A 16,733-nucleotide genomic window follows, 5' to 3' on the forward strand; every position below is an offset into this window, starting at 1 on the left:
TCTAAAAAAATGTTTAGTTCCAACTATCCAAACGAATACAAGTACAACTGTTATATATCCAATCCTACCAATGCATTTGAAACCATACGAGTTTTTATCCCCTAAAGTATCCTGTGATTTTTGGAAGAAATTGCCAAAATTAACTACGAGAAAAGATCAGGTCTCATAGTGAATTAGGAAAAACTTGGGAAATAAACTGAACCTTACAATGGAAACAACGATCAAATGTGTATTTACTTTGTTTAACAATTAATGTATTCAAAGTATTGAAACTCGATTGAGCTAAAACCCCCATATTGGGTTGATCTTTCGAAAATGAAACCAAAAACCAAAACAGAAAGGATCATAACTTATGCGGAATATGGTTCACAACGACCACATATTCTTTAGTCGATGGTGAGATGACGTGCTAAGTCAGTGTGCAGTGTATGACCCGCCTGCATTTGAAAGAAAATAAAGCCTTTCGGTTAGAAAAATGTTCTCTCTTTAATTGTCAAGAAAATTAGAAGATGTTCAAAAAACATTTGCCTTATATGCGACTATGTGAGCCACGGGAAGTCCTCCATTTCCACCTTGTGCTACAAGGGAGAGGTCACCAATTATGTCAAGGATCTTATGTCGACATGCTTCATTATCAAATCGCAGAGGAGGGTTCATCCATCCATGCTTGGCACTGCATTAGAGATGGCTTCAGTTGAACATTTTTCCCCTTTAAGTCATCAAAATGCAAAACTATTTACCTACAAACGATGGCGTTATCTAGAGAACCTCCTTTAATGAGCCCTGCTTCACGCATGCGCTCCACCTGCAAACAAAACCCTCAGACACAGATGGTTGAAGAAGGAACACCAGTTTACTGATTCTAAAGCTCCTAAGCAACAACAATGGAACTAACCTCTTCATAGACACAGAAGGTTCTTGATGGTGCGATATCCTTTGCAAAAGAAGACTCATGGACAGGTCTCCAAGAAAACCATTGGCAGCCTATAGCAGGCACCTGTAAAGTTCATCATCATACACCAAAGACCGAGTCAACAACGGTCTATGCACAAACAGGATACAGAAGTTTGTGTTCTTCTGTACTCTCAAAATACCATTAGACCGAACCTGTGGGAAGTCGATACCACAAGTAATGCGAGTCTCTAGAGCAGGAAATGCAGCAACAAAAGAATCGTACTTGCAAACGTACACAGGCTTGTTCACATGTGCTACCATCTTCTCCATACTTTCACCAACATGGTTTTGAGCCACCTTTATGCCAACTCCTTCGATCGCTTCGACCCATTCTTTAGCTGATCCATCAAAGATAGGGACCTGTCACTTGGTTAGTGTTGCCTACACTCATCTCATCCAATGAACCAAGTCTCTAAAACAAAATTTCACTGTCAAATCAATAAGCGCTACACTACACAACAAGATGTTGACAGTCTATAGCATACAAATCCAATCAAAATTGACAACGGGGGACATTGATTCAACAAAATGATTCACTCAAAATGTATCTATTCAGGTAACAAACCTCGACTTCTCGATCATCTGAACGTTCGCTCTCGATTTGAATCCTGCAATTATCAACTCCCTTCGCCTCAAGAGCTGATAACAAATGCTCGATTGTTCGGATTTTGAGCTCATCTTTCAACAGCGTAGTGCAAAGAGGCGACTCCTGAGCAAATTCAATTGACGCAGGGATGAACTTGGATCGAAACTCGAAATATCTACCAGCTCCGGTGATCTCCGGGATTAGCTTCACCTTCGAAACCTTACCGGAATGCAGAGCTTTCCCTTTCACCTCCACAGATCCCGCAAGAGTTTGCTGTAATCGTCCACTCTACAGCAATAAACCACAACAAAGAAAAAAAAAACTCATAATGATTACAATAGATATAAAGTCGTAGATACATAAAATCGTGCGTGCGAAAAGTTTACCGGATTCAAAGAGACTGCCGGTGACGACGACGACGACGCCGTGGAGGAGAATCGGATCCAAGAGATGAGAAACGACGGCTTATTGGCTTTGACGGTGACGGAGAGTCTCATTGATTTGGACGTCGGATTAATGTTAACCTAACCGGGTCATTGATTTAAGTTTAAGTATGAGTAAGCTTCTAAACCGGGATTGATAAGTGTGAGTAAGCTTCTAAACCGGGATCAAGAAACAAATAAGGGGTACTTTACTTAAAAACCATCTCAATTGAATTAAAAAAAGAACATGTGACAAGAGCAATATTTAGTTATATCTCAGCTGATTAGTATTTAGTAGAAAGGTCAGACATATGCAAATGCAAGAAACAAATCTAATCCATCTCTTTCTGATTAGTGATGACAAAATTTAAGGTACGTTTTTGGGATATTATTTGGAGATAGACTAACAAAAGAAAACAGATTATACAATTTATAAAATCCATATAATTAATACGAAAACATAGAAAATGTAATATGTAGTTTACAAGTCAACTACTGATTTTAAAATAGATGACAGTGCTATTGGAAACCATAAATTACGTTACAACCTTTTTAAGAAACACAAAGTCAAGAAACTATATAACAAAAGTAAAAAAGAGATGCGTTGTGAAATAATGATAGGATGGGCAGATATTAAGGAGTGGTATTAGGATCAAAGGCTCAAAGAGAGACAGAGGAGGAGGACTCATCCATCCATCCACTCATCATTGTTTGATTCTTCAAGGCAGAGCAAAGAAGTGGCATCTCACATGGGTGCACGCAGCTTTCTTCCTCCTTTGCTTCCTCTTTTCCCCTTTTTCATCTTTTTTATTTTTATTTTTATTCTTCCCTTTTCCTTTCAAATCATTTGGTGACGACGTTGCGGTAAAACATGGACCGCTTTGGTTAACTTCCTATATATCCAACAAAATATAATTTGCCTACCTAGAAAATTATGGTTAGAAGAAACAGTTAAGAACTTGCGGTATACAACACGTATAGTATAAGGGATACAAGAGTTTAAAGTATCATGCGCTCGGTCAAAATTGTGTAATGCATGCCATCCAATGCACATGAACATGAAATATAATGCGTCAATGCAAATGTTATTGAGACTAATTAAGAGAATAGCTATTATGGAGTTCATATCAATTCTCTCCCTAAAGTGATGCCCAAAATGTTGTGTTCATAAGAGAGTACTATGCCTCTCTCTGGAGTTTAGTTGTTGCATGTGTTCCAAAACGTACGGTACTAAAGACTAAAGTAGAGTCATAATGTGTTCGGTGCAGCTAGTAATTTTTAGCTACTACGTTCACGCCATGAAACTTTTGGTTTTGTATATGTAAACGATGCTTTAAGTATTCTTTTTTTCTTAAAATATGTGGCTAGTGTATCCAATTACATATTGTGATGATGCTTTTAAACAAACCAAAGGCTTCTTGCGTAACTACTCTATAACAATAGTTTTGAAACATATATCAATTGAGTTTATTAGTCTGATCGATCGTTATGTCAGTTAATTACTTTGAATTTTATAACCCATGTAGTAGTATATGATAAAAATTAATAATAGATCTATATAGTGTAGCGACAGGTCTCTTTGCAGTGTAAACATGTGAGAGCTAGAGAGTACGGAATACTAATTATAAAAAAAAAAATTCGGTTTAAGTAAGATTGCAGAATTATTTTTCCGACTGAGGATTGAGGAATATCATATTGTATAAGCTGCTTAATGCGTACTTCTTGTATCTGGGAAAAAGTACAAAAAAGTATATTTTTCTTTTGTTTTCTGTAAAACTGAAGAAAAAAGTTTTAGACATTATCCTGTTTTTACATGTATTTATATTATTATTGTTTTTTGAGCAAAACATATTCGTAATTATTTTATAAAGAAAAACATCTTGATTTTTAACAAAAATAACAACTCCATCTCAGGGGCGGATCTAGAAAATTTGTTCAATGGGGGCAAAAATATAGTAAAAAAACTATCAAATACTAAATTATAAAAGACATAAAATTGTCATGTAAAAACTTTAAACATCTTACAAAACCACTCAGACGCTCATTTAACAATTGAAACCTTTTTACCATATTTTCATTTGTGACAGATTCAAATAATTAAAAAAAAAAAAATGTTATTGATTAAAATTTAGAAAATTTTGAATTTATAGACTTATATTTTAAAATTTATTAATTTTAAATTTTTGAATTATGTAACAAACTTCCATAAAAGCTTAATCATAGAATAAACATATAAACAATTATCACTGCAAAAACTAATATAGTCATGTATAACATAGAAACCTATATAATGTTTTCCAGGAAACATAGTTATAAACTTGAACTGATTAAATAAAATTAACTGACTAAAAAATAATGCTTATATAATAGAAACGATTGTAAAAAAAGCAGGAAAATAAACTCACAAATTGATAGTTGTTGATTTGTTGTCACACAAATAAACCAAAGGACTAAAGAAGAAGAAAATAACAAAAAATTAGGTCTAAATTAATAAATATTTAATTTATATATTAATATATATTTTTTTGGTACATGGATTAATGGGCTTTACAAAAAAAATGATGAAAAGTAGTTTTTTTGGTGGGGCGGATTTTGTTTTCTAATAATATTTAATAATTTTTTTTTTTTTTGCTGGTGGCAGCTGCCCCCACCACATTGGCTGTGGGTCCGCCATCTTGCTTTAATTTATTCAGGAGTCATAGAACATTAGTAAGAGTATGTTAAAAATTGTTTTTAAAAAAAATAGAACCAAAATACTCTCATTGAATTATCAACATATATAACTTGCATTTAACCACTATACTAATATTACTTAAAACAATGGTTGAACATATGTTATATTTGTTAACAAGGTAAACATGCTTTTAATTGCAATATTGTTATGATAAATAGTCATATAATGTAGCTCTTTTATTCCAAACTTAAAGGCTGATATTCGTAAGTGATCTTTTACGAATACGATTCTAAAATAATAATATTACTAGTAGGTAGGAATGGGATAGGTGTTAAAATTCATATACTTTTCTTTATCCTTGTCTATTAGATTTTAACAAAAGGGTTAGATTTTGGAAGTTAGAACAAAACCCAAAACCTTACTTGAGCAAAAAGAGAAGAAGCATTATCCCTCGAAAAGAGATAAAGTGAAACAAAGATATTTGGGACATCGAACATATTTTCCCTCTTTTCATGCGCAAAGCATCTCCCTGTATATCTAATCTTCTTCACTAATTACTAATTATCAGTCAATTGAACATATTGGTCCAAGTCAACATAGTCTTTTATTTATCCAATATAATTAATTATCTAACGTATTATCAAAACTTAAACACATCTAACTACATAAGGTATATAAATTGCAAAAGTTGAACACATCTACCTTTCTTTTAAAAAACAAAACTGAATATAGTTTTCTCTGTTCTGTAAATTATATTTAAAACAGAATGTACAAAAACAAAGTGATTAGTCACTAATGCAACATAAAATTCCATGATATCAATAGTTAATTAAAAAAAAAACTGTAGTGAAACTGAAATTTCTTATTATTACTTTGGATTAATTTACATTAAAATAAATTTACACACCAAGAATTAACTTTTTTTATTTATCTTTAACAATATTATTAAGATAGATCCAAGCGACACAATTCACTGTAAGCAACTAGAGGAAAATAGTAGAAAACATAGTACATTAAAATAATAATAATTCTCTAATCTAATTAGTGATTACTAAATTAGTTTATTTGACTAATCAGAAATAAAGGTAACATGTTTGAAGTTGAAGAAGGAGATCATGCTTTAATTAATTACAAATCTTGCGTCATCCTCTCTCTCTCTCTCTCTCTCGCTGTCTTGTCAAATCTATTACTAATAGAAAGAGAGAGAGAAACAACTGTAACAGCATTTATATATTAATCTCTCTTTTATTATTATTCATTCTCTCTTCTCACTTAGCAAAAAAAACCAAAAAAAAAAAAAAAGAGTTCTTCTCAAACAATCTCTTCTCGCATTTGGATTTATAAGTGTTCTTGTGGTTATCTAAAGGATCAGATCGGAGATGTCGGATGTTTCCGGTGACGGAGATGTATCTGCGACGGTTACTGAGCATTCTTCACAACCTCCGGTTTCGACGGCGACGTATCCGTCACTGACTGTGTCGGCGTCTTACAAAGAGAGCAGCGGTGGTAAAAGCTCGTCGAAGAGGAGACCAATTAGGCCGAGCTTTGACGCTGCTGCTGATAATGAGTTTATTACTTTGCTTCATGGCTCGGATCCAGTGAAAGTGGAGCTTAATCGACTAGAGAATGATGTTAGAGGTTTGATAATGCTGCTCGATCTTGTTATTTTTTTTCTGTGTCGATTCGATTTTTAAGACAAATTATTTGGGATGCAGATAAGGATCGGGAGTTAGGAGAAGCACACGCTGAGATCAAAGCGCTTAGGTTGTCTGAGAGACAAAGAGAGAAAGCTGTTGAAGAGGTTTTGTCTCTGAACTTTATCTTTTTTTTTTTTTGTCTGAAGATTTGTTTTTGTTTTTTTTCAGTTTCACATTTTAGCAAAGTGTTAGGGAAGTTTAATCATGTCTCGATGTTTTGGTAAATTCGCTTCATTTTGGTTCAACCAATTAATAATGGTTGATAAATTTCACTCATTTTGGGAATTCTCAAGGGAAGATTATTAATCTCTCTATTTTTGGGTTTCAACCACATCTGTGAGTTTTTTTGTGGTCACTTTTATTTCACCACAAATTTATAAGTTGCCTAGTTTGTTGAAGAAATTATTTGTCATGATTGGTTCAGGTGCATTTATCTCAGTGTTGTATTGGGCAATGTGGTTGGAGAACATACATAATTTATTCTGTTTTACTTAGTTTTGATCGAGTAATTACACCATGTGCTTGATCTTGACTTTTAAGTATAAACTTGTACACATGACTTTAGGTCTAAGTAGTTACAAGTGAGTTTCCATGCTTCTTGTGATTGACTTTAACATCTTATGTTTTTGTTTGTTTGTTAGCTTACTGAGGAGCTTACGAAACTGGATGAGAAGCTCAAATTGACTGAATCCATTCTCCAAAGCAAAGTATTGTTCGATGATCCTTCCTTGGTTCGATTTTTATATTCATCTTTCGTTTATTATGCTAATCATAGAAACATTTGATATCAACCGTGTTGCAGAATCTAGAAATCAAGAAAATCAATGAGGAAAAGAAAGCATCAATGGCTGCTCAGTTTGCTGCTGAAGCCACCTTAAGAAGGGTCCATGCTGCTCAAAAGGATGATGACATGCCTCCAATTGAAGCCATCCTTGCTCCATTAGAAGCTGAGCTTAAGCTTGCACGATCAGAGGTATTTACATTGCCATTTTAAGTCTAATTGCTTGCTAGCTACTTCCATATGAGATGTTGAAAATTTATGAGGTCACTGTATATCTGCATAGATTGGAAAGCTTCAAGAAGATAACAGGGCTTTAGACCGTCTGACTAAATCAAAGGAAGCTGCCTTACTTGAAGCTGAGAGGACCGTTGAATCTGCCATGGCAAAAGCCGCCTTGGTTGATGATCTTCAAAATAAGAACCAGGAGTTGATGAAACAAATAGAAATCTGTCAGGTTCTGTAGTTACCATCTTATGCTTTGTATTTGCTGAATCCATGTATATTCCCATAACATGTCGTTGCCAACAATCTGATTAAATTTACTTGTATTTTAGGAAGAAAACAAAATTCTAGACAGAATGCACAGGCAGAAGGTAGCTGAAGTGGAAAAGCTTACTCAGACAGTACGAGAACTGGAAGAGGCTGTTCTTGCAGGTGGTGCTGCTGCTAATGCCGTGAGGGATTACCAGCGGAAATTTCAAGAGATGAATGTAACTAAACATACTTCAGAAAAGCCATAGAATCTCTAATTCCTTGTCACAGCGATTGCCTACTGATATAGAAAATATTCTTGCTGTATCTTTCAGGAAGAACGGAAAACTCTTGACCGGGAGCTTGCACGTGCAAAGGTCACAGCAAACAGAGTTGCCACGGTGGTAGCTAATGAGTGGAAAGATGGTAATGACAAAGTGATGCCTGTGAAGCAATGGCTTGAAGAACGAAGGTTTCTACAGGTTTACTTTGATATGATGGCCCCTCTCCTAGAATCTTAGGATGCAAATTTTTTGCACTGAGCAAGGCCCGTCCATATCTACATTCTCACTTTTAGGTTCGTACTTTTTGCAGGGAGAAATGCAGCAACTTCGCGATAAGCTTGCCATAACAGATCGAGCTGCTAAATCTGAAGCACAGTTAAAAGTAACCAATCTTATGCATTAGTCACAGCTTCTCTCTGGTTATTCACAGAACAAAAAGGTAAAATTGCTGTTTTTGCATTTACCAGGAAAAGTTTCAACTGCGGCTTAAAGTACTTGAGGAGACACTTAGAGGAACTTCAAGCAGCACCAGGAACACACCAGACGCAAGAAGCATGAGTAATGGACCTTCTCGCAGGCAGTCGCTTGGTGGTGCTGAAAACTTACAAAAATTTCCATCAAACGGTTCTTTATCAAAGAAAGCTCCAACTTCTCAGATGAGGCATTCTTTGTCTATTAACTCAACTTCGGTATTGAAGAATGCTAAAGGAACATCTAAGTCGTTTGATGGAGGCACAAGATCCTTGGATAGGGGAAAAGCACTTTTAAATGGACCTGGGAATTATTCCTTCAACAAGGCTACTGATGACTCTAAGGAAGCAGAGTCAGGTAATGGGTGGAAAGAAAATTCAGAGGAGAAGCCACAAAGTGAAGACCCTGCAGCAGTAACAAGTGAGGACAGTGTCCCAGGTGTCTTGTATGATTTACTACAGAAAGAAGTTGTTTCTTTGAGGAAAGCCTCTCATGAAAAGGATCAAAGCCTCAAAGACAAAGATGATGCTATCGAGGTAACAATTTTATGTCTTTATGCCATATGAATCTGTTTAAAGAAAAACTTGCTTGTTGTAAACGGAGGAAGTAGTGATGATTTGAGGGTTTGTAGATGCTAGCAAAGAAGGTGGAAACATTAACAAAGGCAATGGAGGTTGAAGCGAAAAAGATGAGAAGGGAAGTAGCTGCGATGGAGAAAGAAGTTGCTGCAATGCGCGTGGAGAAAGATCAGGACACGAGAGCCAAAAGGTTTTCAAATAGCAAGACCTTTTCAAACAGCAAGACCTTTTCAAACAGCAAGACCCCATCCAACACCGCCCAGATTCTTGCGGGAAGGTAAACTTTGTATTGCGCATTTCATGGTTAGCTAGCTACATAATACTCAGAGTTTTAGTTCATAATATGGTATTCAAACAAATTTTTCTGTTTTGATTTGCACAGAGCTGCAGCTGCTGGACGGAGTGGTGGGTTAACGAAAAGTACCCAGTGAGGGGGAGAATCCAGAAAATAACAAGTAAAGGAATGTCCTACTAGGCTCTTGTTATTAAGCTGTTTTTAACCTTATATCATGCTTTTACTTTGTTTTATTTCTTACCTCATGTGATTGGTTGTATCACCATATATAACTTAGCATGCTGATATTTCCCATCCTCAAACCTATAACCTAGTAAAAAAAGAAAAGAGAGTTTGTGACATAGATTTGGTGTTAAAGTGGGTTTAGAGGACAGGAGAAGGAAAAGCCGAGGAAGAGAGGGGAGAAAGATGTGACATTTTGGCTAACATTTTCGTCTCTCCTTTTCCGGAAGTTAGTTTGTTTGGGTGTATAGGGTTAGAGAGAGCTCTTTGGTGGTATTTGTGCTTCTCTAGAGTTTGTGTACCTCTTGATTCCTTATTTGTTTGTTGTTACTTCTATTGCACTCTATGTGTGATTTATTCGTTTGTATTTTGGGTGTGCTGATGATATATGATATATGATTTTTATATATATGGTTCGTATTCAGATCTTAATTAGCATTTTAGTATCTCTTTTGTGATACACAAAGATGGTTGCATTGCATGACATCATCGGATGGAAACAAAAGTGGAAAATACAGTATATGTATAGTAGGTGAACCCGTTTTGCACATACTCAGGCTATTGCAGAACTATATGATTCTACCGTATTTAATTTTACCTCCAGAGCTTGTTACTCAACTGCACTCTTTTAATGCATGGACTCGTATATAAAAACTGAAAGGTGATCAAATCACATCACAAGAAAATCACTCGACGACGAGTCAAATCCCAAGCCGAACAAACTAAAAAGGTACATTTGGTATTTTGATGAGTCTCATTCATCATACAAGGCGTCTACAGAGAGTGACACCATCACCAATGGAGACTTGAGAGAGCTCAATACGAGGATCAGCAGCAAGCTGCTTGTTCAACTCCATAATGGCTGTTCTGTTCTTCCTCAAATGCTCTGGCACGCTTTCTTCTTTCTCCTCTGCTACAAGCCCAAACCACAGTGTGTTATCAAACGCTATGATTCCTCCTACCTTCACCAGCTTCACTAGTCTCTCGTACATGTTGGGATAGTTTGGTTTATCAGCGTCAACAAATGCAAAATCAAACTCTGGTTTTGGATTCTCCTGTGCTCCATGATCATGCATAACGACCAATATAATGTCATCAGATTAAGAGGATATAACAAAGCTAATTCTAAATGTAATATAGTAAAAAATATCTAGTCTAAGGCCTGATCAAGAACATCAACAAATATATTGTCTAAGGACCGATAGATATAATAGTAATGTATTACGTACGGACAACATCTTGTCTAAAGCCTGAAGAACATCAGATTCGATGAAACTGATCTTGTGATCAACACCTGCGTTCTTGATGAACTCTAGACCCACCTCGTAAGCTTCTTTGTCGATGTCTATCGCGGTAATCTGTATATCCCATGAGAGTTCATATATAGATGTTAAGAGCTCTTATCATTTTATGTCTTATTAGATATATATATATATTTTTAAGTAAATAAAGAGAGTGTTGAATACGTGTACATACATGTCCATCCTCAGGCAATGCAAGGGCTGTCGTGAGGAGGGAATAACCTGTGAAAACACCGAGCTCTAGTGTCTTTTTGGCATTCATTATCTTTAGAAGCATCGATAGGAAATGCCCTTCATCAACAGGTATCTCCATCTCGCTTCTACGTATACAAACACAAATCATTTGTTTCGTTCGTTCATTATTAGTATAATCTTTTTCATTGATATTATATTCTATCCCGGCACAACAACTCCTACCACTAAAGCTAATAAGTCAAAAAAAAAAAAATTGTTTATTTTTAGGATATTTTCATAAGCAAGAAAAGAAAATCAATTTATTTAAGCTAGTGGAAATACATATTTACGGTTTGGGATCTAACGTTATGAAACTTGCAATGATTGTCACGAAAGTTTAAGAATATGACCTTATAGACTCTTGCAAAATATTAGCTCATTAATACAAATTATGATTATAGAAACATGGACAATATATATAGAGGCTGCAGTGCCAGACTTACAAATTGCCATACTTGTGGACCGTAGCTTCCCTTAGTTTCTTGAGCTGTTCATGCTCTCTTGGATAAGCCGACGTCTCAAATATGTACTGTCACACATATCACAAGTATTGATTCACACAAGCCACAAACGATAATTAAAGCTTCATATAGATAGATACCTCATCGGACAAAACTATATAAGTAAAATCTTGCAGATTAAACAAGAGTTGGGATCCGAACAAAATTTAGAAAAAAAACACAAGCAATTAAGTAGGGAGTATAAACTCATGATTAAAAGACCTTTTTGAGAGCCTCGCTCTTGAGAATCCCTTTGGGCGGAAGCAGTTGTTTCTCCATAGCTCTCTCTATCTCTGTCTCTCTCACTCTCTCTACAACTTTGATGCCTTGCTTCAGAAAGCTTTATGACGCACATAACCCATTTATATCTCTTTTACTCGTCAAACAATCATTGACGTTTTAGTGGCCTAGTAGTTATCAACAGCTCGACATCTGTATACTGTATAGGCATCATTTTTATTTTTTCTTTTTTCTTTTTTTGCATCTTTGATAAATATTTTATTTAAAGTATATTTTACTTTTGTCCAAAAGAAAAAAAAATTGTAAAGTATATTTTACTTTTGTCCAAAAGAAAAAAAAATTGTAAAGTATATTTTACTTTAAAACGTTTATGTGTATACTTATGAGGATTTTCTCCAAATTCCTCATAAGTATATCCAAATTACCTATTTAAAAGAAAAAAAAAGATAAAAAAAAGCTCATGTTGCATACTTTCGAGTGATGATAAGAGAGCTAGGCAGCTAGCCGACATTTTTTTTATGTTGGGTGGTCATTATCAAACCACACGTGAAATACATTCAACGGCAGGGGGACCGTACCTGTTGTTGAATACAAACAAAAACAAATATTGGAGGATCTGTTATGTTTGTGTTTACCCACTCCCACGAATAAATGTGGAAACTGTCACACAAGGAAAAACAAAACACATGCATGGAAACTGTAAAAAGCATATATGATCGCGGAAGAGAGACACAGGGAGATGACGATAAGGTTTAATTGTGTGGTCCAATCCAACACTTGACCAAAATAGAGCTTAACCGGATAAACAAACCGAGCTAGGATGGTTATTGAAATAAGAAAATATTGCGATAGATAAGATAAGGACATGTGATTCGATCTAGTCTTGTCACAGTCAAAGTATTAAATGACTCTCTTAATCAAACAAGGCGCCTGCAGAGAGTGACACCATCACCAATGGAGACTTGAGAGAGCTCGATGCGATGATCAGCAGCTAGCTGCTTGTTCAAATCCATTAGGATTTCTCTATACATCCTCATGCGCTCTGGGACGCTTTCTTCTTCCTCTGCCACGAACCCAAACCACAATGTGTTATCAAACGCTATAATCCCACCAACCTTCACCAGCTTCATCAGTCTCTCGTACATGTTGGCGTAGTTTTGTTTATCAGCATCAACAAATGCGAAATCAAACTCCGGTTTTGGATTCTCCTGTGGTTCATCCATCATCATCATCATATACGTATACATATTATTATTAACCAATGTTGATTATTACTGACATATTTTTATAACAAAACTAATAATTAATCACGCAAGTGCGTACTATAAGAGATATTAGAAACATGACTATTGATGTAAACTAAGGATCATGCGTACGTACGCTTAACATCTTGTCTAAGGCCTGAACACCATCAGACTGGATGAAAGTGACCTTGTGATCAACACCTGCTTTCTTGATGAACTCTAGACCCATCTCGTAAGCTTCTTTATCAATGTCTATTCCAGTAACCTGTATATCCAAAAGAGTTGGGTAGACATTGTTTAGCTCTTATTATATTTGATTTAGAGGAAATTAATTAAGGACGACTGTGCATGTATGGCCGTATACATACATGTCCGTCCTCAGGCAATGCAAGGGCTGTGGTGAGGAGTGAATAGCCTGTGAAAACACCGAGCTCTAGTGTCTTCTTGGCATTCATTATCTTTATAAGCATTGATAGAAATTGCCCCTCATCGACGGGTACCCCCATCACGCTCCTGTATGCACATGATTTTATCTATCTGTCTTAGCAATCATGTAGCCGATATATAAAAGTCTCAATTGTTTTTAGTTACTATAAAAGAAAATTTTGAAACTGTGGGATATAGTGACACATTGACTTAGCCACACCACTAGACTTAGAATTCTAGTTCCTGATCAAATTTGAAAATGTTATGATTATAAAAATGTTAAAACTCCAAAACAAATCAATTAATTTACGTTTACGTGGAAGTAGTACATGCATAATTAGGATCTAGCTAATGTTACGGAAACTTGCAAGTGTACTTCTTAAGTTTAAGAGTATGATATCGTATATTACTCTTGTAAAACATTAGCTCATGGGTATATATATGGACAATAATAGAAGTTGTAGCTAGCCAGACTTACATATAGCCATGCTTGTGGACTGTAGCTTCTCGTAATTTCTTGAGCTGTTCATGCTCTCTTGGATACGCCGCCGTTTCGTAGATATACTGCACAACAACAACCGTACGTACCATTAGTATATAATGTTGGTTGGGGTTTAGCTCACGGAAAATCTGAATCATTATAAAAGCTTTTAATCTCATCGGACAAACACAATGTAAAATTTCATAGAACACTGTGGGATCCGAACAGAACATTAAGAAGTAGAGTCGTAAAGAAAACTATTTAAACAAAACAAAATAAAAAAGTGACAAGCTAAAAGACCTCTTTGAGAGCCTCGCTCTTGAGAATCCCGTTGGGTGGAAACATTTGCTTCGCCATATATATATATAGAGCTCTCTCTTTATCTTTCTCTCTTGATGCCTTCAACTTCAACAGCTCGAATACTCTCTATTTAAAGAGAACATAAACAGTCGACAAAATTAGAGTGGCCTAAATAGTTTTCAACAGCTCGACAAGTGTCTTAATTTTATATTATTTTTAATCTACTTACCATTCAATGTTTCAAATTTCTTAAATTTGTTTTGTGTTAAACTCTTATTACAACATAGTTATTCTGTTTAACCAAGCTTTTCCACTTAGACCATTTCCAATGGTAAATTTTTAAAAAAGTTTGTTAATATATTTTAATTACAAAAAAATATAAAATCTGAAGTTAAAAACCTTTTAAAGAGTAAGTAAAATTTATCTTCCAATGGTAAAGTTCTTAAGCATTATATTTTTTCAAAAGCAGAAACCTTGTTTTTTTTCTTTTTTTCTTTGTTGCACTCAATGAAAAATTGACACATGTTTCTAAGAATCATGTTCTAAATCTCTTAGCTAAAAACTTTTCCTTAGCTTATTACACATTTTTTTATTATTTTTTATTCTTTCTAACTCTTAAAAACTTGCTAAAAAAACTTGTATTGGAGTTGCTCTTAGTGAGCGAGACTCAAGTTTCTTCAATAATGTTTAATGTTTTGCATTCCTCATTAGCTTTAAGCCTTTTACCAAATCGCTTGTGCTCATGATATCGTGTCGATCCTACAAGCAAAAATTATTAGTTTTAATCACTCACTCTCGACAGCACTTTTTTCCACTTTCATCAAACTGAACACGATAATCACTTAACCCAACCCCTAACTCATTAATAATGTTCATTTGCTCTCTTTTTTTTTTTTTTGAAGAATTACAAGATTATTTTAGTTCTGTTAATTAAATATTATTATATAGTAGTCAATATTATTATATAGTAGTCAATATAAAAGTACTTCTTTTCTTTTGTTATGAAATCGTGGATGATGTGTTAGTGTTAATAATAAATAATATGTAGTTGTTTAGAAATTGTATTACACGTCTTGACAAATATGTTTTATCAAAAAAAAAGCATGATGAGTAATATTAATAGTGAAAAAGATGAAATAATGAATGGGGGACAATATTTTAGTTGTAAAAGAATGTAGCAATTTTGTTTCTGTTAATGGATATTGGGTTGGTTGAACCACGTGTTGATAACGTGGGGATGTGATCCAACGGCTGTGGTAGAGTCTTTATATTAAAATATGAACCCCAGCAAAATAGCAATAATAGAGTTGCAAACAGTAGTGTTTTTGGATTTTTCTTTTAAAGATATCTCTATCACATGGGCTCAATTAGAAAGATCCACTAATAATGTAGCCCATTATAATAAAAGCCCAAAAGATAGAGAGAGCTAGGGTTTGTTTAAGTGGCCGACCACCACGACGACCTCAGCCTCCCTCTTCCATTGTGGCCAGCCATATAAATAGCCAAGTGATGAGGCCGTAACCTTATATCACCAAATAGTTCACTTTTCTAATCGTTTTGTTTTTAAGCTTTGGTCGGTTTTAGTTTCTCTATTGATTTCTTCACAAGTAGTAGTGGTTCTTATGTATTATCGCTGTTTTTTTTTTCTTCTGGGTTTGGATTTTGAAAAATTGCCTAGCGATGATGATCAAATCATAACTTTCGTTCTTCCGAGATTTTAATCATGCGGAGAAATTATGGAGACCTGAACTGAGCTTAAGGCAATTTCTACTTAATCTTTTTTTTTTTTTAGTTTTTGTCTGTGTTGTGGGTAAAACAAACTCTGATGATGTTAAAACTAAAACTTTCGTTCTCCTGAGATTTCAATGTGCTGAAAAAATTTGGAGACCTGAACTGAAGAGTTATATTTTTTATATATGATTATAGTTTACATTATAATGAGTTTTGTGTGTTTTTGGATCGATCTGAGACTCTTGTACACGAGTAAGCAGCAAAGAAACTTTTGTCTTAAGAAATCAAGGAAAAGTCTGATAAATTTGGGAATTGAGACTTATGGCTTTTATTTTACAGAGAGATATGAGCGTGGAAAATGAAACAGAACCGATTTGTCACATTCTTTGATACTAATTCAATAAAATTTGATAAGAAAATCTGTAATTTTTAGTCCCATAATTTCAACCATTCACAGTGAAAAAAACAGAACAAAACAAAATTGATCAATTAAATATTTTATTTTTAAACAATTTGATTTCGGTAGACATATAAATACCTTTACCACATTGGATTGAAATGAGAGAAGTGATTCTCAAGCATGAACCCTAAGCCTCAATTTGATTTAGCCGACGAAAGGAAAAATTATGTGATATCGATTTCATCTTTATCCTTATCAAAGCAATGACATGAAATGGAAAACTGCAGCACTAAGGACGGATTTACATACTTAAAAGTTAAAACTAGTCGACGGCATATTTCAGAAGCGTGAGTCTAGTAGTAGTCCCTTACTCTTTTGCTTTCCCTTTTTTCTTTTAAGTTGATGGAAATCAAAAAGTTTATGATATCAAAATTTACATAT

General features: G+C 34.8%; 4 protein-coding genes and 2 non-coding genes across 6 annotated transcripts; 3 read left to right on the plus strand and 3 right to left on the minus strand.

The window, feature by feature from the left end:
• Positions 1-165: 165 nt before the first annotated feature.
• On the minus strand, positions 166-2,176 carry LOC17897258 (probable UDP-3-O-acyl-N-acetylglucosamine deacetylase 2, mitochondrial). The gene is made up of 7 exons (XM_006305227.2): positions 1,927-2,176; positions 1,520-1,828; positions 1,108-1,314; positions 896-997; positions 741-805; positions 529-673; positions 166-437 (listed from the first exon to the last, which is right to left on the minus strand). The coding sequence occupies exons 1-7, from the start codon at positions 2,035-2,037 to the stop codon at positions 387-389; spliced, it is 990 nt and encodes a 329-aa protein (XP_006305289.2). The 5' UTR covers positions 2,038-2,176; the 3' UTR covers positions 166-386.
• A 3,719-nt stretch (positions 2,177-5,895) lies between these two features.
• LOC17899476 (microtubule-associated protein 70-2) lies at positions 5,896-9,864 on the plus strand. Its single transcript, XM_006306912.2, has 11 exons — positions 5,896-6,274; positions 6,352-6,437; positions 6,975-7,040; positions 7,136-7,306; positions 7,398-7,568; positions 7,669-7,824; positions 7,921-8,067; positions 8,180-8,251; positions 8,337-8,876; positions 8,972-9,195; positions 9,301-9,864. Exons 1-11 carry the CDS (start codon positions 6,016-6,018, stop codon positions 9,347-9,349), a joined length of 1,941 nt encoding a protein of 646 aa, XP_006306974.1. The 5' UTR covers positions 5,896-6,015; the 3' UTR covers positions 9,350-9,864.
• A 181-nt stretch (positions 9,865-10,045) lies between these two features.
• Positions 10,046-11,837, minus strand: LOC17900298 (putative caffeoyl-CoA O-methyltransferase At1g67980). The gene is made up of 5 exons (XM_006303261.2): positions 11,693-11,837; positions 11,414-11,499; positions 10,912-11,056; positions 10,665-10,793; positions 10,046-10,490 (listed from the first exon to the last, which is right to left on the minus strand). The coding sequence occupies exons 1-5, from the start codon at positions 11,747-11,749 to the stop codon at positions 10,197-10,199; spliced, it is 711 nt and encodes a 236-aa protein (XP_006303323.1). The 5' UTR covers positions 11,750-11,837; the 3' UTR covers positions 10,046-10,196.
• Positions 11,838-12,455: 618 nt separating this feature from the next.
• LOC17897946 (putative caffeoyl-CoA O-methyltransferase At1g67980) lies at positions 12,456-14,240 on the minus strand. The gene is made up of 5 exons (XM_006304416.2): positions 14,162-14,240; positions 13,859-13,944; positions 13,323-13,467; positions 13,091-13,219; positions 12,456-12,918 (listed from the first exon to the last, which is right to left on the minus strand). The coding sequence occupies exons 1-5, from the start codon at positions 14,216-14,218 to the stop codon at positions 12,628-12,630; spliced, it is 708 nt and encodes a 235-aa protein (XP_006304478.1). The 5' UTR covers positions 14,219-14,240; the 3' UTR covers positions 12,456-12,627.
• Positions 14,241-15,834: 1,594 nt separating this feature from the next.
• LOC111828820 lies at positions 15,835-15,920 on the plus strand. The gene has a single exon (XR_002832580.1). It is a non-coding gene; the product is annotated as a small nucleolar RNA Z159/U59 (small nucleolar RNA).
• Positions 15,921-15,979: 59 nt separating this feature from the next.
• On the plus strand, positions 15,980-16,064 carry LOC111828819. Its single transcript, XR_002832579.1, has one exon. It is a non-coding gene; the product is annotated as a small nucleolar RNA Z159/U59 (small nucleolar RNA).
• The last annotated feature ends 669 nt before the right edge of the window (positions 16,065-16,733 follow it).

Source organism: Capsella rubella, unplaced genomic scaffold, assembly GCF_000375325.1.
Source record: "Capsella rubella cultivar Monte Gargano unplaced genomic scaffold, Caprub1_0 scaffold_1, whole genome shotgun sequence".
NCBI lineage: Eukaryota > Viridiplantae > Streptophyta > Magnoliopsida > Brassicales > Brassicaceae > Capsella > Capsella rubella.